The sequence below is a fragment of the Ranitomeya variabilis genome, chromosome 7, assembly GCF_051348905.1.
Source record: "Ranitomeya variabilis isolate aRanVar5 chromosome 7, aRanVar5.hap1, whole genome shotgun sequence".
Lineage (NCBI taxonomy): Eukaryota > Metazoa > Chordata > Amphibia > Anura > Dendrobatidae > Ranitomeya > Ranitomeya variabilis.
Window position 1 is genome coordinate 240,974,679 of NC_135238.1, and position 23,419 is coordinate 240,998,097.

General features: G+C 45.8%; 1 protein-coding gene across 4 annotated transcripts in view; it reads right to left on the reverse strand.

Annotated features, from left to right (window-relative positions):
* The window catches only part of MYLK (myosin light chain kinase), a 349,601-nt gene that overhangs the window by 3,894 nt on the left and 322,288 nt on the right, over nucleotides 1-23,419 (reverse strand). For all 4 annotated transcript variants that reach the window (XM_077273316.1, XM_077273314.1, XM_077273317.1 and 1 more), the window contains 5 exons: nucleotides 23,041-23,258; nucleotides 22,061-22,184; nucleotides 20,099-20,251; nucleotides 19,551-19,674; nucleotides 19,062-19,191 (listed from right to left, as the gene is read on the reverse strand). In XM_077273316.1, the coding sequence (XP_077129431.1) occupies nucleotides 19,062-19,191; nucleotides 19,551-19,674; nucleotides 20,099-20,251; nucleotides 22,061-22,184; nucleotides 23,041-23,258 (749 nt within the window). The remainder of the gene's footprint in view (nucleotides 1-19,061; nucleotides 19,192-19,550; nucleotides 19,675-20,098; nucleotides 20,252-22,060; nucleotides 22,185-23,040; nucleotides 23,259-23,419) is intronic.

The following is a 23,419-nucleotide window of genomic DNA, read 5'->3' on the forward strand; positions in this document are numbered from 1 at the left end:
CTCAGTAACACCAGCTGGGGCCGGAGGTGCCAGGATTTCTGCACGAGGCTCAGACCCCGGACAGGAGAATCCAGAGGTTCTTCACTATTTGCAGATCAGTGATGTCTCTGTCCCCTGATTTCCATCATTCATGTTACGTCAATGATGAGGATTATATGCAAACAAAGATCTTGAAAATGGTGAGGAAATGAAACACAAGGTGTAATACGAACATTCATTACATAAAGCCAGAAAACCCAGATTCACCTTTTTGGGTACACGGGAATTTCGGCAACTGCAGTCCCCTTTCCTGAACAGTACACTGAGCGCAGCCCAACAAACAACAGTCATGGACGAAAGTGTTGGCACCTTTGAAATTGTTCCAGAAAATGATATGTTTCTCCCAGAACATTATTGCAGTTACACATTTTGTTATACTCAAGCTTATTTCTTTTATGTGTATTGGAGCAACACAAAAAAAAAAACTAAGATTAAAAAAGGCACGTTTGACATAATTTCACACCAAACTGCAAAACTTGGCAGAACAAAATTGTTGGCATCCTCATCTTAATCTTTGGTCACCGCCTTTGGAATAAATACCTGCAACCAATCGCTTCCTATAACCATCCACAAGCTTCTTCCTCCTCTCAGCCGGGATCTTGGACTCTTCTATAACCATCCACAAGCTTCTTACTCCTCTCAGCCGGGATCTTGGACTCTTCTATATCCATCCACAAGCTTCTTACTCCTCTGTCGGGATCTTGGACTCTTCTATAACCATCCACAAGCTTCTTACTCCTCTCAGCCGGGATCTTGGACTCTTCTATAACCATCCACAAGCTTCTTACTCCTCTCATTCGGGATCTTGGACTCTTCTATAACCATCCACAAGCTTCTTACTCCTCTCAGCCGGGATCTTGGACTCTTCTATATCCATCCACAAGCTTCTTACTCCTCTGTCGGGATCTTGGACTCTTCTATAACCATCCACAAGCTTCTTACTCCTCTCTAGTCGGGATCTTGGACTCTTATATAACCATCCACAAGCTTCTTACTCCTCAGTCGGGATCTTGGACTCTTCTATAACCATCCACAAGCTTCTTACTCCTCTCATTCGGGATCTTGGACTCTTCTATAACCATCCACAAGCTTCTTACTCCTCTGTCGGGATCTTGGACTCTTCTATAACCATCCACAAGCTTCTTACTCCTCTCATTCGGGATCTTGGACTCTTCTATAACCATCCACAAGCTTCTTACTCCTCTGTCGGGATCTTGGACTCTTCTATAACCATCCACAAGCTTCTTACTCCTCTGTTGGGATCTTGGACTCTTCTTACAATCTGCTCCAGGTCTCATATTTCAACTTCACCCAACAGCGATTGTAAAAGCTGTCCACAGTGGATCAATGGGATTTAGATCCGGACTCATTGCTGCCACTTCAGAGTTCTTCAGCGCTTCGTTTCCATCCATTCCTGGGGTCTTCTTGAAGTATGCTTGGGGTCATTGTCCTGGTGGAAGACCTGGGACCTAGGTCGCAAACCCAGCTTTCTGACACTGGATACTACATTGTGGTGCAAAATCCTTTGGTAATCTTCAGATTTCATGATGTCTTGCACACAGTTAAGGCACCCAGTGCCAGAGGCAGCAAAGCACCCCAAAATATGTGGCCTTCCACCATATGTGACTTTAGGTACTGGGTTCTTTTCTTTGTAGGCCTCATGCCATTTTCGGTACACAATAGAATGATGTGCTTTATCAAAAAGCTCTATCTTGGTCTCATCTGTCCACAAGATGCTTTCCCAGATGGATTTTGACTCGCGTACATTTTGGCAAACTGCAGTCTAGCTTTTTTTATGTCTGTGTCAGTAGTGGGGTCCTTCGGGGTCTCCTGCCATAGCGTGTCATTTCATTCACATGTGGACGGACAGAACGCATTGACACTGATACACCCTGAGCCGGCAAGACAGCTTGAATTTTTTTGGACTTTGATTGGGGCTTATCTACCATTCAGACTATCGTACGTTACAACCTTTCATCAATTCATCTCTGCCATCCACGTCCAGAGAGATTAGCTACAGTAATAGGTTGTAAACTTCTTGATTATGTTGTGGACAAAGGAACATCAAGATCTCTGGAGATGGATTTGCAACCTTGAGATTGTGGAAATTGTTCAACAATTTTGGTTCTCAAATCCTCAAGACAGTTTACTTCTCAAAAACAAACCAAAACACAAGGATTCCTAAAATATAACTTTTAATAAATAAAGTTAAAATAACAAAGTTCCAAAATTGAGGACAATACAGTGAAAATGAATAACCAACAGGGGAACTAACTGACCCCTATCAAATACCCTACTCCTGTCCACTACCTATTTGCGGAGGTAGGCACCCTAAGTTTCTGCGCTTGGCGCCCCCGCTCCACGAAGACTGGCCCTGTTGGCCCTACAAATACCCTATAGTCCCTAAAAGGTAGTGTCACAAATACCAACAGACCCAAAAACCAAAAATATTATAAAAAATTAGCAAAAATAGTATAAATAAATAGATAAAAATTAGAAAAAACAAACTAAGCAAAAAAACTCAAAAATAGTTTTATAGCCAAAGCTGAAGACCCTTAATAGGGTATTCACATACCGTACATTATTAACTTATATGGGGTATAAAAAAAAGGAAAGATATTAATATCGCCTTTAAACAGAACAACTCAATAAAGAGAGCCACTCAGATCACAATAATACCATCATCTCTCACTAAATACATAGAGTAGAAAACCCCAACTGCCACATCTGTAGTTACAATGGCCTGCTAATTTATCCAAACACAAAAATATTCTAAAAAATTAGCAAAAGACTGTATGAAAAACATAATAGAAAAAAAAAATAATAATAATCAAAAACAAACTAAACAAAAAAACTGAAAAATAGTTTTGTAACCAACAGCCTGGATGCCCTTGATAGGGCATTCAAACAAAATATAGCTTTTTTTTGGGCCGACAGAGAGGGAAAATAGTAATGTCCCATTTATGCACAAAACTCAATTATGGGGAACCACTCAAATGACAATAATGCCCATATGTAATTCTCACACAATGGTGAAGTCAGCAAAAGCTAAATGCAAAAAAGCCACCTTAATACATCGGCTAGTTCCAAAAAAAGTCATTTCATAGAGTGGAGACACCAGAGTATGATGCAAAAGTCCTATCCCAAAGAGATGTATATATAGTGTGTCAAAAAGTCATTCTGATGGCCATATCATATGCAGTATGAACCAAATGAAGCGTTTTCACACAGAGAAGAAATGAGGATATGGCCCGTCCAATACATCGAGGTGCTTCAATCACGCTGTAAACATGGATCCAACAGTCATATAGATAGCCATATCTTATGCAGCAAAAATAGTCATTGAGCCACATCCATCCTGTGGATATCGGTGCAGAAATTATTTAGATGGCCATATCATATGCAGCAAAACTGGTCATTAAGCCATATTAGGCGCTTTACTCATCTGATTCATAGGAGTCCTTCACCAGCGCTGCGGATATCAGTCCAGCCACCGACAGACATCTCCATAAAGTAGTCATAAGGCCATATCAAGCGCTTAACTCATCTGATTCAAAAGAGTCCTTCAGCAGCGCTGCAGATATCAGTCCAGCCATCAACAAACATCTCCATAAAGTAGTCATAAGGCCATATCAAGCGCTTAACTCTTCTGATTCATAGGAGTCCTTCACCAGCGCTGCGGATATCAGTCCAGCCACCGACAAACATCTCCATAAAGTAGTCATAAGGCCATATCAAGCGCTTAACTCATCTGATTCAAAAGAGTCCTTCAGCAGCGCTGCAGATATCAGTCCAGCCATCGACAAACATCTCCATACAGGAGAGCTTCCCTTACAATACCCAACGCGTTTCCCCCCCGTGGGAAAACCGGGGGTTCATCAGGGGGTAATGACCGTCCAAATTTATTTTAAATAGTATTTATACTATTTTTGCTAATTTTTTATAATATTTTTGGTTTTTGGGTCTATTGGTATTTGTGACACTACCTTTTAGGGACTATAGGGTATTTGTAGGGCCAACAGGGCCAGTCTTCGTGGAGCGGGGGCGCCAACCGCAGAAACTTAGGGTGCCTACCTCCGCAAATAGGTAGTGGACAGGAGTAGGGTGTTGAGGAGAGCCATAAGATCAAATACTTAATTAACCTCAACACATAAGGTAATTGAGGGAAGCAACCTATAACATGTATTGTTTAACCTTACATAAGTTTTCCTCAGACAAAGTAAGACACTTAAGATGGCTGCCATCTCCTCTACCAGAGCCATGTGCTCTGGTATCTAAGATGAACAATGAAGACACTGAAGATGGCCGCCATTTCCTGTTTTAGCATGCCGCATGGTCTGGTATCCAAGATGACGCCCACCTTGATGACCTCATGGATCCACCCACAGCGACGCCCACCCTGATGACCTCACGGACCAACCCACCTTGATGACCTCATGGATCCACCCATGGACTTGCTCATGCCCAACCCACTAACCAATGGAATACATCCGATCACTCCCATTTTAGAGCTAACCGAGCCCCCTTACAGGAGATATATAACATTGTGTTTGACTAATAAATCCCTTCTTGGAGCTGAGCCACACATTGATCAAGGAGAGTTACAGCTGACTGTGTCTGGTGTATTTCTTTAGTGCACATGATCAATATACATTAGGCCAGGAGTAGGCAACTAGAGAATTGAACATTTATATTAATTGTTCAACCCTAATATTTGGCGCCCAACGTGGGGCCAGCAGAGGAGAGCCCTGAACCCTGAAAACCGGCGAGTGGAACGGCTGGATGCACTGAGTACCCCGAACCTGGAGACTGATCAACTCCTTAACAGAACACGGTAAGTCTGCTGATTTTTATAATCTGTAGTCTTTACCTGTGTCCTTCGGGGTATCCTGTGCAGATTGCCTGACCGTGTCCGGTTTTCTTGGTATCTGTAAGACGGCAGAAGGGTCTCTCCGCTGCTGGTCATTTAATTGCAAGAACCGTCACATGTTTTAGTTGCCTACTGCCTGTTACATGTTGTGAAGAGGGGAGATGACTGGTAGTAAAGAAGAGAAGTATTGTGTAAGGACAGTCAAAGCAGGTTTCTAAGAAAGAAAAAAAAAGCAAGTGTTTACAGAGGGCTAGAGGCAAGTGATAAAACAGGAAAAACAGGTTTTTACAGAAGGAGAAGCATTGTGTTTGGAACAGGACAGGTTTCTAGGAAAGAATAAGCAAGTGTTTACAGAAAGAAAAGCATGTGGTAGGACGGGAAAAACAGGTTTGTTTTTTTAGGGAAGGATAAGCAAGCAAGTGTAGAAAAAATAAAATAATTTTTGTCTGTGGTATACGGTTGTCGCCTGTGATAAGATTTTCAGTTCTGTACAAGAGAGACTAGGACCTGGAGTAATTGACTCGGCCTAGGGGGGCCCGGTAAATCTTGGAGCAATTGGCTCAGTTCGGGCATAATAAATTGTGTAGCGGCTCATTGAAACTTGGAGCAATTGGCTCAGTTTGAGCCAATTAAATTTATAGTTTTTCTTTTTTTTGCCCCGTGACATCGAGTAATTGACTCTGCACGGGGACCGGTAAGTTAGGGAGCAATTTGACAAAGTAGGGAAGAATTGGTTTGTAAAGTACGGAGCACGGAAGTCAGACAGGGACCACGTGACAAGAAGCAATAGGAACTGGGTACTGCAGACTCAGTTCCCTTTAGAATCTCAGGTTTGAGTCATCTCCCCCGTCTTATTGTTTGTTTGGTGTTTGTTATCTTGATAGATAGGTATATATACTGTATATCTATAGAAAGATGGAGAAATTAATGCAGTTATGCCGTATGGGCACTAAGCCAAATTCAGATGGCAAGTTAGACTCATGCACATTAGTGGAAATTGTGTGGAATGCCAGAAGGGGGGATGGTTACAGCCCCTGGAGTGGAAGATTGTCTTAGAAAAAAAAAAAAGAAAGAAAGAAAGAAAAGGTATCCTAGAAGATAATGGATTGTTGTCTATTGCTAGGGCAGGAGAAAGAGTCTCTGAAAGTCTGTATAAAAAAAATAAATAAATAAATAAAAAAAATTGGAAATTGGGTAGAAGAGAAAAGGAATAGAAAGAATAGAGTTTTTGAGTTGTGTATTGCAAAAATATATCTTGTGAGCGGCCACCACCGTATAATGGTGGCCCAGAGCAATGTGTTAAATGTAATGGCGGCCATTTTGTTAATGGCGAATGTGTTAAATGTAATGGCGGCCATTTTGTTAATGGCGAATGTGTTAAATGTAATAGCAGCCAAAATGGTGGCCCAGAGCCATGTGGTAAATATAATTCTGATGGCGGCCATCTTGTTGGTGGTAAATATAATTCTGATGGCGGCCATCTTGTTGGTGGTAAATATAATTCTGATGGCGGCCATCTTGTTGGTGGTAAATATAATTCTGATGGCGGCCATCTTGTTGGTGGTAAATATAATTCTGATGGCGGCCATCTTGTTGGTGGTAAATACAATTCTGATGGCGGCCATCTTGTTGGTGGTAAATATAATTCTGATGGCGGCCATCTTGTTGGTGGTAAATACAATTCTGATGGCGGCCATCTTGTTGGTGGTAAATACAATTCTGATGGCGGCCATCTTGTTGGTGGTAAATATAATTCTGATGGCGGCCATCTTGTTGGTGGTAAATACAATTCTGACGGCAGCCATTTTGTTGGTGGTAAATATAATTCTGATGGCGGCCATCTTGTTGGTGGTAAATATAATTCTGACGGCGGCCATGTTGTGGATGGCGAATGTGCTGGTTCTGGTGGTGAACATCTCAGACTAAGGCTACACACCACTTCGCTAAATCCTTGTTACCCAGTAATGACCACTGATGGCCAATACTATATTCCTTCAGGAAATAAAAAGGCTTTACCCATGTTTCCTATCTCAGTGTTTCCAATGGGGCACCAACCCTTTCCCCTATCACTCCTGTTGTGAATCCAGTAGTCCTCCCACCTGGATCGTCCCCAGCACCTACCCTTTCTACTGTCACTTCCACTGCCAATTTAGCCGCACACCCACATGAGATGCTCCAAGCAGCGGCCTCTCCTCCCAATGCTTCCACAACAGCACTCTCACGCAGCCTACATAACCCTATGCCCAGTACCTCACAGGCTGTCTCACAGCCAAGCGCACACCTGTATGGGACGGTGGTGACTGTATCAAGGGGGGGCTCAATGTGGGAGGAGGATACCAATAGCACAGGAAACACAAAGGGGAGGGAATGTTGGCAACCTATTTTTGAAAAAGAACTTCCTGAGGGACCCTTGTTAGTGGTGGGAAAGGGTGACATAACAACAATGGAGACAGACGCTATTGTTAATGCTGCCAATTCTCGGTTAGAGCACAATGGAGGTGTAGCTAGAGCTATAGTAGAAGCAGGAGGGGCGACTATTCAAGCTGACAGCCAAATCATTGTTGAGTCACGTGGTCAGATAGCTGTTGGGGACATAGCGGTGACTAAAGCTGGCAATCTTCCATGTAGAATGATCATACACGCTGTGACCCCTACTTATGACCCTATTCATCCAGACGTTAGTGCTCAACAACTTCGTGCAGCGATAACTCGCATTAATGAGGACAGGACTGTTAAAGCTTTTAAGACTGCTTGTGTCACCTGGACCCCACACCATGATACTGGAGCTGCCCAAATAGAGCTCCTCATTCCAAGACTCCTCCTGCTCCTCATACACAAGTGATTACATCTGCCATCTCTACTCCCGCCTCAGGTGCCACCGCCAACAGTGCCAATGCTGATGTCTGAGGAGCCCACCCTCTACGTCAAGTTTACACCCCAGCAGGCTGCTACTCTGTTGAACCAAGTTCTAGATCCAGAAAAACAGCCGATGCCTTTCTACAGGAGCATGGTGAGACATGGGACTCTGGTGTTGAGTTCTGCCAAGAACCTAAGACAAGGGCCTCGGATGAGTTGGCTGACCTATCAATTATTATTGTTGCCAAAGGTTTCCAGATGCCTCAAAGCTGATGCAGCCATTGTACGATGACCTCAAGATGTCAGCGTTTCCACTATGTACTAAATCCGTGGAAGCTTTCTACGCTCTTAAACAGGCCATACAGTCTGCACCAGCTCTTGGAATCCCAAGTTATCAACTACCTTTTTACTTGTTTGTCAGTGAAGTAGCAGGACATGCTTCCGGAGTCCTAGCACAAAAACATGGGGGAAGAACAAGACCAATCGGCTACTACTCTGCCCGCCTGGACTCTGTGTCTCAAGCTTCCCCGACTTGCCTCAGAGCTGTTCATGCTGCACATATGCTTCTGGACAAAAATCCTGATATCATCTGAGGACATCCAGTTCTCTTAATGGCTCCACACGACATAATTGCTATTGTTGGAACCTAAACATCTGTTGGTACAGCATCATATGAGACTCCAACGTTGGCTCTTGGTTCCGGATAATGTCACTCTTGTCCGCTGCAGCATCTTCAAACTGTCCACGCTGCTTCCTCTTTCCAGGGGGGATGTGGATGATACTGATGCTCTCGGAGAAGATGCCTCTACACACTCAGAGGATTATGACTGTCTTGAACAAATGCATGAAGAAGTAGCCTCCCAGAAAAACGTGTCTGAAGACCCACTCCCACATGCTGACGTGACGTTCTTCACTGATGGTTCCAGATTTGCAGATAAAACAGGAAGGTTCCATATGGGATATGTCGTGGTTACACATGACCTGATCATCTCAGCTGGATCGCTACCACCGCACATGTCTGCACAAGAAGCGGAACTTAAAGCTTTGACGCTGGCTTGTCAGGAAGCGACGGAGAAGGTGGTCAACATCTACACGGATTCAAGATACGCTTTTCAAGTGGCTCATGACTTCGGCAGTATCTGGGCAGCCAGAGGATACCTAACATCCAGTGGAACTCCTGTAAAACATGCTGCTACCATGCAAGAACTTGTTGTCGCTCTGAATCTACCTTCAGAGGTTGCAGTGATCGAGATCAAAGCTCACGGGAGACTCGATTCTCCAGAAGCAAGGGGGAACTTCTTTGCTGACAAAACAGCAAAAACCTATGCTTTGGATCCATTTCGGAAAGAGAAAGCAGCGGTGTACGTGTCACAAGACACTGAAGAAGGGACTAAAGCCTCTCTTATGAGGATTATCCATCTACATCAAGACAAGACATCAGATGATGAAAAGAAGTCATGGCAAGTAGGAGGAGCTAAAAAGGATGAAGATGGAGGCTGGAGGGTGAACACAAAGGTCTGTCTACCCCGTAATCTGTGCCCCTCAGTGACAGAATGGGCACACGGTATCACCCACAGAGGCAAGAATCGGATGAATGACCTGATTTGGAAGATTTATATGGCACTTGGGATCTCTACTGTCACCCAAAATTATTTCAAGTCCTGCCTTGTGTGTGCAACATGCAATCCAGCACCGCCTCAGAAAGTTACTCAGAAACATTTGGCTAAACCACTTTATCCCTTTCAGAGAATTCAGATTGACCACATTCGAATGCCAAAAGTAGGGAAGTACGAGTATGTACTGGTAGTGACTGACATGTTTTCAGGATGGCCCGAAGCCTATCCAGTAACCAACATGACCGCCAGAGTGACTGTTAAGAGACTGATGACTGAAGTAGTCTGCAGATATGGGGTCCCAGAGGTAATTGAGAGTGACCAAGTACCTGTGTTCACTGCAGCACTGTCTAAGGAACTATGGACATTGGTGGGAGCTGATTTGGGTTTACATACTCCATATCACCTACATAGCAGTGGGAAAGTAGAAACACTGAATGGCACCTTCAAAATTAAAATACTGAAAGCCAGTTAGGAGGTCAGACTTGGACAGACATTTTGCACGTTGCCTTATACTCAGTCAGAAACACTCCAAGGGGTTCCACTAAACTCACACCATACGAGATTCTTTTTGGGGGGCCTCCAAGATTGGGTCAATATTTTCCACAACAGCTAGCCTTAGGAAGTGATACTCTTGTAAATTATGCAATTGTTGTTACTAAAGAACTGTCAATAACACATGTACAAGTTTTATCATCCATTCCAGGTCCAGATTCCAGTGACAATACCCATACTTTCTAACCTGGTGACTACATGCTGGTAAAGACGTTCATCAGAAAGACATTCCTGGAGTCGAGATTTGAGGGTCCCTACCAAGTGCTCCTGACTACTCCTACTTCGGTCAGGGTTGCTGAGCGCCTCCTGGATCCATCTCTCACATTGTAAATTTGTTAGACAGTTAGGGACAGAGTAGGATCTGACCTGCTTGTCAAAGTCCAGCTACAAAGGGAGGTTTTCCACAAGGGAAAACTTGTCTCAAACTGGTGAAAACTCCAATTCCCCCTCCCGGGCAAGACGGTCAGATCTAGGATGTGTACATCAGGGTTAGTCGCATGTGTATTTTAGTCCAAGTAACCATGGAGATGGGAGATTGGAGAGTAATAGATCCAGCAGGTTGGGAAGTCCCGAGGACACTGGTAACACGCTCCGATATACCTCCGCAGTATACCCATAATTGGTCACACATTTTCTGGTGTCTATAGCATCCATATTGTCATGAAGCCTCTGATGTCATAATAACACTTAACATCGATGGGTTAGGGAACCACGGTGGGATCAAGATAAAAGAAAAGGTTAATAAAGTATTTAGGGGGGACTGTTGAGGAGAGCCATAAGATCAAATACTTAATTAAAGGGAACCTATCACCCCGTTTTTTTCGGTATGAGATAAAAATACTGTTAAATAGGGCCTGAGCTGTGCATTACAATAGTGTAGTTTGTGGACCCCGATTCCCCACCTATGCTGCCGAAATACGTTACCAAAGTAGTCATTTTCGCCTGTCAATCAGGCTGGTCAGGTCGGATGGGCGTGGCTTCTTCCCCCAGATATTGCGTAGTTTTCCGTTGGTGGCGTAGTGGTGTGCGCATGTCCAACGTCCCCAATCCTGCACGGGGGGGTGAAAATAGCAGCGATGTCCGTTATTCCATTGGTGGTCGGTGGGCGCGGCCATCTTCCTTTGGCCGCGCGTGCGCAGAAGCGGCGCTCTGCTGGCCGCGGCTTCAGGAAAATGGCCGCGGGATGCCGCGCGTGCGCAGATGGAGATCGCGGCGGCCATTTTCCTGAAGCCGCGGCCAGCAGAGCGCCGCTTCTGTGCACGTGCGGCCAAAGGAAGATGGCCGCGCCCACCGACCACCAATGGAATAACGGACATCGCTGCTATTTTCACCCCCCCGTGCAGGATTGGGGACCTTGGACATGCGCACACCACTACGCCACCAACGGAAAACTACGCAATATCTGGGGGAAGAAGCCACGCCCATCCGACCTGACCAGCCTGATTGACAGGCGAAAATGACTACTTTGGTAACGTATTTCGGCAGCATAGGTGGGGAATCGGGGTCCACAAACTACACTATTGTAATGCACAGCTCAGGCCCTATTTAACAGTATTTTTATCTCATACCGAAAAAAACGGGGTGATAGGTTCCCTTTAACCTCAACACATAAGGTAATTGAGGGAAGCAACCTATAACATGTATTGTTTAACCTTACATAAGTTTTCCTCAGACAAAGTAAGACACTTAAGATGGCTGCCATCTCCTCTACCAGAGCCATGTGCTCTGGTATCCAAGATGAACAATGAAGACACTGAAGATGGCCGCCATTTCCTGTTTTAGCATGCCGCATGGTCTGGTATCCAAGATGACGCCCACCTTGATGACCTCATGGATCCACCCACAGTGACGCCCACCCTGATGACCTCACGGACCAACCCACCTTGATGACCTCATGGATCCGCCCATGGACTTGCTCATGCCCAACCCACTAACCAATGGAATACATCCGATCACTCCCATTTTAGAGCTAACCGAGCCCCCTTACAGGAGATATATAACATTGTGTTTGACTAATAAATCCCTTCTTGGAGCTGAGCCACACATTGATCAAGGAGAGTTACAGCTGACTGTGTCTGGTGTATTTCTTTAGTGCACATGATCAATATACATTAGGCCAGGAGTAGGCAACTAGAGAATTGAACATTTATATTAATTGTTCAACCCTAATAAGGGTATTTGATAGGGGTCAGTTAGTTCCCCTGTTGGTTATTCATTTTCACTGTATGGTCCTCAATTTTGGAACTTTGTTATTTTAACTTTATTTATTAAAAGTTATATTTTAGGAATCCTTGTGTTTTGGTTTGTTTCTGTAGTCTAGGATTCCATTGGTACTTGCTTTTGGTCTTTTACAGTTTACTTCTCCTCTTTCATGCTTAGTGCAGCACACAGAGACACAATGCAAAAACACCGGATTACTCACCGGTAATGCTCTTTTATAGAGCCACGACAGCACCCACTTGAGAGGGGATCCGCCCCTAGGAACAGGAAACCCTATGGAGAGATAAAAGGGGCGGTCCCCCTCGCTCCCACAGTTGGGTTACAGAGATTGCGAGGAACCGCCCACCAGAATTAGTAGGCAATTTGATTTCATCATTTATCATTAGTTAACTTAAGTATGGCTAACTACAAGAACCAAAACACCCTTAATTGTGCTTCTATAAAAATAACTCATTAGGGTGGGAAGTAAAGGGGTGCTGTCGTGGCTCTATAAAAGAGCATTACCGGTGAGTAATCCGGTGTTTTCTCTTCGCCACGACAGCACCCACTTGAGAGACTTTCAGAGATAGTCATTTGGGAGGGATCACAGTGTTAAGAACTGATCTACCAAAAGACAGGTCAGATGAAGAAGATAAATCCAATCTATAGTGATTATAGAATGTAGTGGGAGAAGCCCAAGTTGCGGCCTTACATATCAGTTCTATTGGAACTTCTGCTCGCTCGGCCCAGGATGATGCTATCGCCCGAGTGGAATGTGCTTTTACAGTCTCAGGCGGGTTCTCCCCTTTGGATGAATAGGCCAGACATATTGCATCCCGAATTCACCGAGATAAAGTGCCCTTCATGATTCCATCTCCTTTTCTATGGCCCTGGAAGGAAATAAAGAGAGCCCTGCTCTTCCTCCAGGCGCTAGTTCTATCTAAATAGGCTAATATGGCTCTCCTCACATCTAATGTGTGGTATTTTTGTTCTTCCTGATTCGTAGGGTTATCATTAGTGTTGAGCGATACCGTCCGATACTTGAAAGTATCGGTATCGGAAAGTATCGGCCGATACCGGCAAAGTATCGGATCTAATCCGATACCGATACCCGATACCAATACAAGTCAATGGGACTCATGTATCGGACGGTATTCCTGATGGTTCCCAGGGTCTGAAGGAGAGGAAACTCTCCTTCAGGCCCTGGGAACCATATTAATGTGTAAAATAAAGAATTAAAATAAAAAATATTGCTATACTCACCTCTCCGACGCAGCCTGCACCTTACCGAGGGAACCGGCAGCGTTGTTTGCTTAAAATTTGCGCTTTAACTTCCTTACGCGAAGTCCCGGCTTGTGATTGGTCGCGCGCCGCCCATATGACCGCGACGCAACCAATCACAGCAAGCCGTGACGTAATTTCAGGTCCTTCAGGATTTTAAAATTACGTTCCGGCGTTGTGATTGGTTGCGTCGCAGTCACATGGGCGACGCGACCAATCACAAGCCGTGACGTCACGGGAGGCTGGACACGCGCGCATTTTAAAATGCGCGCGTCTCCTGCCTCCCGTGACGTCATGGCTAGTGATTGGTCGCGTCGCCCATGTGACTGCGACGCGATCAATCACAACGCCGGAACGTAATTTTAAAATCCTGAAGGACCTGAAATTACGTCACGGCTTGCTGTGATTGGTTGCGTCGCGGTCACATGGGCGGCGCGCGACCAATCACAAGCCGGGACTTCGCGTAAGGAAGTTAAAGCGCGAATTTTAAGCAAACAACGCTGCCGGTTCCCTCAGTAAGGTGCAGGCTGCGTCGGAGAGGTGAGTATAGCAATATTTTTTATTTTAATTCTTTATTTTACACATTAATGTTGTTTCGATACCGATACCCGATACCACAAAAGTATCGGATCTCGGTATCGGAATTCCGATACCCGCAAGTATCGGCCGATACCCGATACTTGCGGTATCGGAATGCTCAACACTAGTTATCATAGAAGGAGGGAAGAAAAATTTCTTGTGATCTATGAAATTTAGTGCATACTTTGGGTAAGTAGGAAGGGTCTGTTTTTAGGACAATTCTATCTGGAAATATAGACATAAACGGTGGATCTATCGATAATGCCTGTATGTCACTCACTCTTCTAGCTGATACTAACGCGACAAGAAGAGCTGTCTTGATGGAGACATGTTTTATGTGAGCTGAATGTAGTGGCTCAAAGGGGTGGTCTGTTAGAGCTTCAAGGACTAAATTAACATCCCAAGGTGGTACATGGGGAATTTGAACTGTCTCTGATCTTTGGCAAGCTGCGATAAACCTGGCTACCCACCTGTCACCTGCAATATCGTGACCATATAAAGCACCAAGCGCAGAAATATGCACTCTTAAGGTACTGACTGCCAGACCCAAATCGCGCCCTTTTTGAAGAAATTCTAGAATCATAGGGATATGAATTTTGTTTGATAGTGCTGTTGGGTAGAGGTTTAAATTTTTTTTCCACACTCTCACATAAATGGGTGTGGTGGATTTTTTCCTACTTAGTAGCAGAGTGTCGATTACTTTGTTAGAAAATCCTCTCATTTTTAGCAGCTGCCTCTCAAATGCCAGGCTGTCAACCGCAGACCCTTCACATGAGGGTGGTTGAAGGGGCCTTGGGAGAGCAGATCCTGATCCTCCGGAAGGATCCACGGGTCTGAGATCGACATGGCTCTCAGCCAGGAAAACCATGGCCTCTTGGGCCAAAACGGAGCTATTAAGATCACGTTTGCTCTGTCCTCCCTTATCTTCCTGATCACAGTTGGAAGAAGTATTAATGGGGGAAAGGCATATGCTTTCTGGAATGTCCATGGGACTTGCAGAGCATCGAAGATATCTGGATTGTCGTATCAGAACAAAGAAGCGAACCTTTTGACTTGTCTGTTTTGTCTCGTCGCGAAAAGGTCTATCTCGGGAGTGCCCCATTTTTTGATTATCATTAAAAAGATACGATGGCTGAGAACCCACTCTCCTTGGCGGAGAGTGTGGCGGCTGAGGAAATCCGCTTTTGGATTGTCGACTCCTCTTACATGCAGTGCTGACAAGGATAGGAGGTGCTCCTCTGCTATGGATAGAATGTCGCCGGCTATAGACATGAGAGCTTCTGATCTTGTTCCCCCTTGGTGATTTAAGTATGCCACCGCTGTCATGTTGTCTGAAAGGATTCTTGTATGCGTTCCGTGTAACTGCGGAAGAAATTTACATATGGCATGATAGATAGCCTTCAGTTCTTTTTTATTAGAAGAATCATTCGATTCTCTAAGAGACCACAGACCTTGAACTATTTGATCTCCTAAGTGTGCTCCCCAACCACTAGGACTGGCATCGGTAAAGATTGTTTTTGAAGGTTTAACCACCCAGGGAACCCCACTGGTAAAATGACTCTGGTCTAACCACCAGGTAAGAGAATTTAACACGTCTGATGGTAAAGATAACCGACTATCCAATTGGCCTTGTAACCTCTCTTCTTCCTGTAGAATTTGATACTGTAATTTCCTACTATGGAATTGAGCCCACGGGACAGCCGGAATACACGATGTGAAAGAACCAAGAAGGGACATCCCTTCTCTTAGAGAAATTAGGGGGTTATTAATCACCGATTGTACCTTGTTTATAATTGTTGATTGCTTAGAGTCGGGAAGAAAGCACCTTTGATTTGTAGAATCTAGAATAAGCCCTAGGAATGTTTGTCGAGTTGTGGGGGACAATTTGGATTTTTCCCAGTTTACTAACCACCCCAATTCCTGCAGGGATGAAATTGTATCCAGTAAACGTTGATGGCATTGGGAAAAGGAGTTGCCCACTACCAAAAGGTCATCTAAATATGGTATTACCAGTGTGTCTTTTAATCTTAAATATGACATTACTTCTGACATTAATTTTGTGAAGACTCTCGGAGCTATCGACAGTCCAAAGGGCATTGCTGTGTATTGATAATGCCTTACTTGACCTTCCATCATAACTGCCACCCGTAGATATTGCTGATGTTCGATGAAGATTGGTAGATGGTAATACGCATCTTTAAGGTCAAGTACTGCCATAAAGCAATGGGGAAACAGAAGCTTTATAGTTGATCGTATAGATTCCATTTTAAAGGTTTGGTTTCTTAAGAAGACGTTTAGTCTTTTCAGGTTAATTATCGTTCTGAACGATCCGTCTGGTTTCGGAATCAAAAATAAAGGGGAATAAAAACCCCTTCCTCTTTGATGAAAAGGGACTTCCACTAGTACCCCTTTGGACAGGAGATTTATTATTTCCTGTTCTAAGGCCTCTTGTTGTGACTGAGACCTTAAGGAAGTCAATAAGAATGAGTCCGGAGGGACTCGGGCAAATTTTAATTTTAGACCCGTAGATATAAGGCTAGTTGCCCATGGATTGGAAGTCATTGTCAGCCATTGTGAAGAGAAGAAAGACAACCTACCACCAACGGGTAGATCTGTCCTAACGGGTTTTATCCTCAGGTTTGAATGGACGTTTTCCGAAAAACGCTCCTTTCTGTTTAAAGTCTTTATTAGCCCAGCGGTCTTGGTTTTTAGTCTTTTCTCCTATTAAACATGGGCTTTCGGAACGCTCTCCTGTAGGATGGAAGATAAGTATTATTGGGGAACCCCTTCTTCCTCTCACCCGCTTTAGTTAGTATCTCATCTAACTTGGTACCAAATAGGTACTCACCCTGGCATGGAAGACCACATAATTTAGACTTTGTTTGGGGATCTCCTTTCCACCCCTTTAGCCATAAGGCTCGATGAGCGGCGTTAGTCAGACCTGCCGATTTGGCAGCTAGCCGTATGGAATCAGCTGAGGAATCCGCTAAAAAGGCTGTATCTCCTCTGATCAATGGTATGGAAGAAATCAGTCTATCTCGAGAAAGGCCGCTTTTTAATCCTTCTTCTAAATCATTCAACCAGACTAACATGGACCTGGCAGTGCATGTGGCTGATATAGCCGGCCTGAAAGCTCCTGTACAGGATTCCCATGCTCTTTTTAAAAGGGTATCCGCTTTCCGGTCCAGCGGGTCTTGCAAGGAGCCGGAATCTTCCACGGGTAGCAAAGATTTCCTAGAAGTGGAAGCCACTGCAGCATCTACCTTTGGGGCTTTTAACCATATGGAGAAATCTTCGTCATTAAAGGGATAGCGCCTTTTTGACGAAGACGGCAATCCTCTTTGTCCCTGGCTTTCCCACTCCTTTTTTACTACATTTTTAATTGCTGGAATTACAGGGAAAGAAGGTTTTTTCCTCTCTGATAGGCCTGCAAACATCACGTCCTGTGGTGTTTTAGGGATTTTTGTGTCCTCAATACCCATAGTGTTACAAACTGATCTGACTAAATTATCGATACTGTCTGTGGGAAAGCATGTATCCCGCTCATCATCTGAGGAAATGATCCTTTGGGAATCATCCGAATCTTTATCTTCAGTCTCAGAGGACTGCTCAGACCTGGGGGAATTATATTTTTTTCTACCCTCGGGAATTTTTTCCGAGCTTCGGAAGGCCTGTAATTCTTCTCTAATCATACTTCTTATATCTTCCGACCTTACTGAAGATTCCTCTCGTAAGGTGGATTCGATGCAAGACTGGCACAGCTTTTTTAAATAATTATCAGGGAGCGGCTGAGAGCATAAAGCACATTGTATGTGTTTGGTTTTCCCCGTTCTTTTTGCCTAAGGAATATAGAAAAAGAGGGGGAGTATTATCAGCCTAAGGGGGTACACACACACACTCACCCAGTGAGGTTGTTGTTACAATACCGGCTGATGAGGAGGAGACGGAGGCACAGATGGAACCGACCGGCCTGATTTCTTATCTTTGGCGCTTTTAGAAGAAGATGATCTGCGACTGCTGCTTGTCCGGCTACCAGGGGCAATAGCGGTGACTTCGGATGAAGCCATCGCCGGGTCCTGCGGAGATGCCATGATGGACGCCGGAGGATCAGTGCCGGCGTCCTTTTCTAATGGGGGCCGCCATCTTGCTTCCTGCCGCACCCGGAAGTGACCGCTACATCCGGGTCGCGGCTCTGCTGTATGCGCCTGCGCCTCCACCAGCTTTAGCGCAGGCGCCGTCTCTCCTGAATCACCCCGGAAGTTATGATACTACTTCCGGGAGACAGTGTACCGGACCCACGCTGCCTGCGCACCATCAGAGATGGCGCCGCAGGATCTCCTTACCCAGCGATTCGGTCCTCGCAGGTCCGCTGGGTGGATCTTCGTGAGCCAGGCGACTCCCCGGACCCGGCCTCACGGTACCTGCCAGCAGAGGGGGGAAGCTGCCATAGGACCCCCGACGCTGCTTCCAGCTTCTGGAGCCCTTGCCGTCCCATAAAGGTAAACTGCGCAAGCGGCATCCAGGCTGGGTATCCTCTTCTCTCCAAGCGTCTCCCGTAGGAACAGGAAACCAACTGTGGGAGCGAGGGGGACCGCCCCTTTTATCTCTCCATAGGGTTTCCTGTTCCTAGGGGCGGATCCCCTCTCTCAAATGGTGGGTGCTGTCGTGGCGAAGAGAAAATTGAGGTAACTTCTCCCCTTTTTATCTGGTTTCAGGTGTGATTTTCATATTGCTTGCACCTGTTACCTGCCATGTGAACAAGCATCACATGCTTGAAACAAAGTAGTTTACCCACAATTTTGGAAAAGTGGCAACAATTTTTTCTGGCCCATTTTAGGGGTTGTGTGAAATTATGCCCAATTTGCCTTTCTTTTTTTTTGTGTTGTTCCAATACACAGAAAGGAAATAAAAATATGTATAACAAAACATGGGGAATTTCAAACATTTTTTGGGACAAATACTTCATTTTTTGGAGCAATTTCAAGGGCACCAACACTTTTGGCCATGACTGTAAACGTCGTATCTTGCAGTGTATCCTTCCAGCCTCATCCTGGGGTACAGCTCCTCACCTTCAGTGACTTCTGCCTCTGTAGACAGGGGGCTGGTCGGGGCGCTTCCAGATGGCTTCCGGCTACTCAGGCCAGAGATCATGGCCATAGATGACAGGCGCCCAATAGCTCGCACCGCGTGCCCTGTTTTCTAGAAGGAAGAGACAAGACTATCATTTCCTCTATCAAATTTGGTTGCAATCCTCAAATCCCCTCCCTTTATCATAAGAGGGGCCCCAAGAAAGATTGTGCTATGCAGAAAGCACCAGAGACATGCAGAGAAGGGTTGGGACCTTCACGGAGGAGGTCAGAGTGTCTGTCAGTCCACACATATCCGCTTATGTAATTGCTATAAAAGGATCGGGGTGTGATAGCCGCCCCCGCTGTTCCCCTCTGCTGTGTGCGGACCCTCTACTTTACATGGGATGTGATAAGCCCCTCGCCGGACCAGCACATCACTTATGGGAGGAGCATTATTTCCTTGTCACTGTAGTCTTGCCGCCATATTACCTGCCACTTCCGCCGTGCCATGTACTTCTTCATCCTATCCTTGGACAGCTTCTTGGCCTCCATTGTGCTGGTGTCTTGCTGCAGCCAGGTGTGTTGCAGACAATTTGTACAATTCAGCCGGTTCCTGACAGAAATCATAAACGTGAGGTCGGCGCCAACCCGGACTACTGCGCTGAGACGACTGCGTGTCCGATGAATGTGATATGAGGACAGGAGCCTCTTCAGTCCCCACATATAACAACCTCATGTTACATTATGTCCTATACACTAGTCACATCCAGAGCTGCACTCACAGTTCTACTGGAAAGCGACTATGGTTTATGCATTCAGACAAAACCTACAATACCTGATACATTACACACTATAGTCTAATAATCGGAACCTGCCCGCAGCTCTGGATGTGACTGGAGTACAGCAAATTCACCAATCACAATGAGACCTGCGACCAGAGGCAAGTATCTGAGGCTTTATATAACAACGTGTTATTCTCTAGTCACACCCAAACCCCTCCACTGCACTAATGGCCGCCTCCGCAGGGGAGCATTTACTTCATGTCCTTCTTCAGGAGGCTGCTGATAAAGTTCTTGGCCTCTTCCGAAATCTCATCAAAAGCTTCATCATCGAAGTCCCAAGTGGCGGAGGTGACATTCGCCAAGGTCTCGTTATCGTTATCACCCATGAATGGCGACAGACCACTAACCCTGGAAGATAAGCAGAGAGGGGGCAGCAGTGAGGGCACGGATCTATTCAATGCAGCGACCTGCCATACATCACTGCTATAGGACATGTATATTTACAGGGGCGCAGTGTTCTCACAGCTACGGGGGGAGCGCCTCTGATCTGGAGCTGGATGGAGTCGCACAGACAATGGAAATGTTCCTAGCACGTTGCTGGGCCCAGATATCGCAACAGAAAGCCTGCTCTGGGCAAAAAGGTGTAGACACCACCAGAGGGCGCCGCCGTATGAGCTGTTCAAAGACAACCTGGTGTTCATCATTATCCTTTTTATTTCTATAGTGCCAGCAGCCAACATATTCCGCAGCACTTGACACTTTAGAGGGGACTTGCACAGACAAAAAAGACATTACAGAATAACACACAAAATAAATTGAGCACAAGCTACAATCCATGAGGAAACGGGAGACACGAAAGGAGAATAGTAAAAAATGCTTATACTATATGGTCCAATCATCAATAAAATACACAGGGGCATTCACAGCGCTGCATGAACCCATCACCAGCCAGTATCAGCACAAGTACAGACACAGAGGGCTGATCAGTGAGTGCAGGGTGTGTGAACAGATGTTAAGAGGGTCCTGATTTGGAAGAAAATGTTGTGTGGGCAAAACAGGAATAGTTAGATAAGGCTACGTTCACATTTGCGTTGTGCGCCGCAGCGTCGGCGCCGCAGCGCACAACGCAAACAAAAACGCAGCAAAACGCATGCACAACGCTGCGTTTTGCGCCGCATGCGTCGTTTTTTTCATTGAATTTGGACGCAGCAAAAATGCAACTTGCTGCGTCCTCTGCGCCCCGACGCGGGCGCCGCAGCGACGCATGCGGCGCAAAACGCAAGTGCGCCGCATGTCCATGCGCCCCCATGTTAAATATAGGGGCGCATGACGCATGCGGCGCCGCTGCGGCGCCCGACGCTGCGGCGCTGGCCGCAAATGTGAACGTAGCCTAAGTGAGGTGAGGCGGTAGGCCAATTTCAAGAAATACGTTTTTAGTGTCACGCTTAAAACCGTGGGGATTGGGGTTTAATCGAAGTGTCCTGGGTAGCGCATTCCAAAGAATTGGCGCAACAAGTGAGAAGTCTTGGAGATGGGAGAGGGAGGTTCAGATTATTGAGGATGTTAACCTCAGGTCATTAGCAAAACGGAGGGCACACGTAGGGTGGTAGGCTGAGATAGAGGAGATGTCGGTGGTGCTGAACCGTGGAGCGCTTTGTGGGTGAGAGTGATAAGTTTATATTGGACTCTGTATCGGATGGGGAACCAGTGCAATGACTGGCACAGGGTAGAGGCATCGGTGTAATGGTTGGTGAGGAATAAGATCCTGGCTTCTGCGTTTAGGATGGATTGGAGAGGGGGGTGTTTGTAAGAGGGAGACTGATCTATTACCTACTATTTATAGGGATCTGGGTCAGTTCTGAGAGTGGAAATTACTTGTTACATAGACTGTGGGCCGGCAGTGAGGGTGGTGGTATGCTTGGCACTGAAGGTGGCAGCAAACCCTGCAGTGAAGGTGGGGGCACACACAGCAGTGAAGGTGGGGGCACACCCGGCAGTGAAGGTGGGGGTAAACACCCATCAGTAAAGGTGGCGGCATACCCGGCAGTGAAGGTGGCGGCACACCCGGCAGTGCAGGTGGCGGCACACCCGGCAGTGAAGGTCCTACAGGCACTGGTCAGTACAGCAGCCCCTCAGCCCTGGGGTTTACACATCCACAAGATCTAGACCAGAGGAGGCCAGATTAACCCTCACACTGCCAGGATGATTCCTACTTACAGAATGTAGCAGATGACTCCAATGCTCCACATGTCCGTGGCGTATCCGATGGGCTCATAGTTGATCACCTCGGGGGCTACAAATTCAGGGGTCCCAAATAACACTTTAAGATTTGGTGTGCTTTCTGCAACATAAGAAAAGATCCCAGATAAATACAGATGTGTACAGCACTGGCACATACAGACATGGCATGCTGTACACAGGGGCACTAATATAGCAATCTACTGCTCTCTGATATCAGCACGTACTGTTGAGAGCCGACGGTAGGACAGATGACTACAATCTATTACTCCCTGTTATCAGCCATTACTGGGGGAGGAGACTACAATGGCATTAGCCCTTTCAGTGACAGATGGTCCCTTATAAACTTTTGATTAAACTCAATTTGCCTGATCAGCTCTGCTGGGAGTTGTGGTTCCCCTCTACCTTCATGTGATGACGCCTAGAAGTCCCATAAAGGAGAATAGAAGCCACAGGATCCAATCTAAGTCTTTATCCGCTCGTCCTGTGACCTGTAACCTCGCGATGACGAGCACAGACAGTAGGCTTTGTCCTTCTATGTAGGTGACACAACAGTCATGAATGACCACCCCAAAACTTTATGTAAACAAAACCCCCCACAGCCACGTGGAACACAATGCCACTAAGCAGCTGTCCTGGTGGAAACTTAGACATCCAAAGAGTTAAAAGAGAAGAACTCCGCTGGGCCAGATTATCTGAAATGAAGTTTACAGGAGACATTAAACAGACCAAAAAAGGGCCGGAATCAAATCCCATCACTTATGGAGGAATGTCCAACCATAATAACGGCCTTAATGAGCTTCAGAGCAGCAGCAGCACCCCAAAGCAAGATCGCACCTCGATTAGATTACAGGGCAGCAGATAGGGACAAGATACTGCAGGGGAGGGGGCCGTAAAGCTAGAAAATGTAATGGGGGTAGCAAAATGCGACTATCCACAGCAGAGGAACGGTCACACACCTAATCTCCGGGCCAGGCCAAAGTCAATGAGTTTGATCTTGGTTCCGGTCTTGTTGACGCACATGATGTTCTCGGGTTTCAGGTCCAGGTGGACGATGCCCTGCTTGTGAATGAACTCCACACCTTCTGCAATCTGCTTCATGTACTTGATGACTTCTCTCTCTGTCAACTCAAAGTCCTCATCGATGATCCTCTCAAACAGCTCCCCTCCAGAGACCCTGCCACAGCAGCACAGAGGATGTCAGAGACCCTCCACAACAGCACAGAGGATGTCAGAGACTCATATACGTCCACCATTCATACAGTTGTGCTCAAACGTTTACATACCCCGACAGAAGTTTTGCTTTCTTGGCCTTTTTTCAGAGAATATGAATGATAA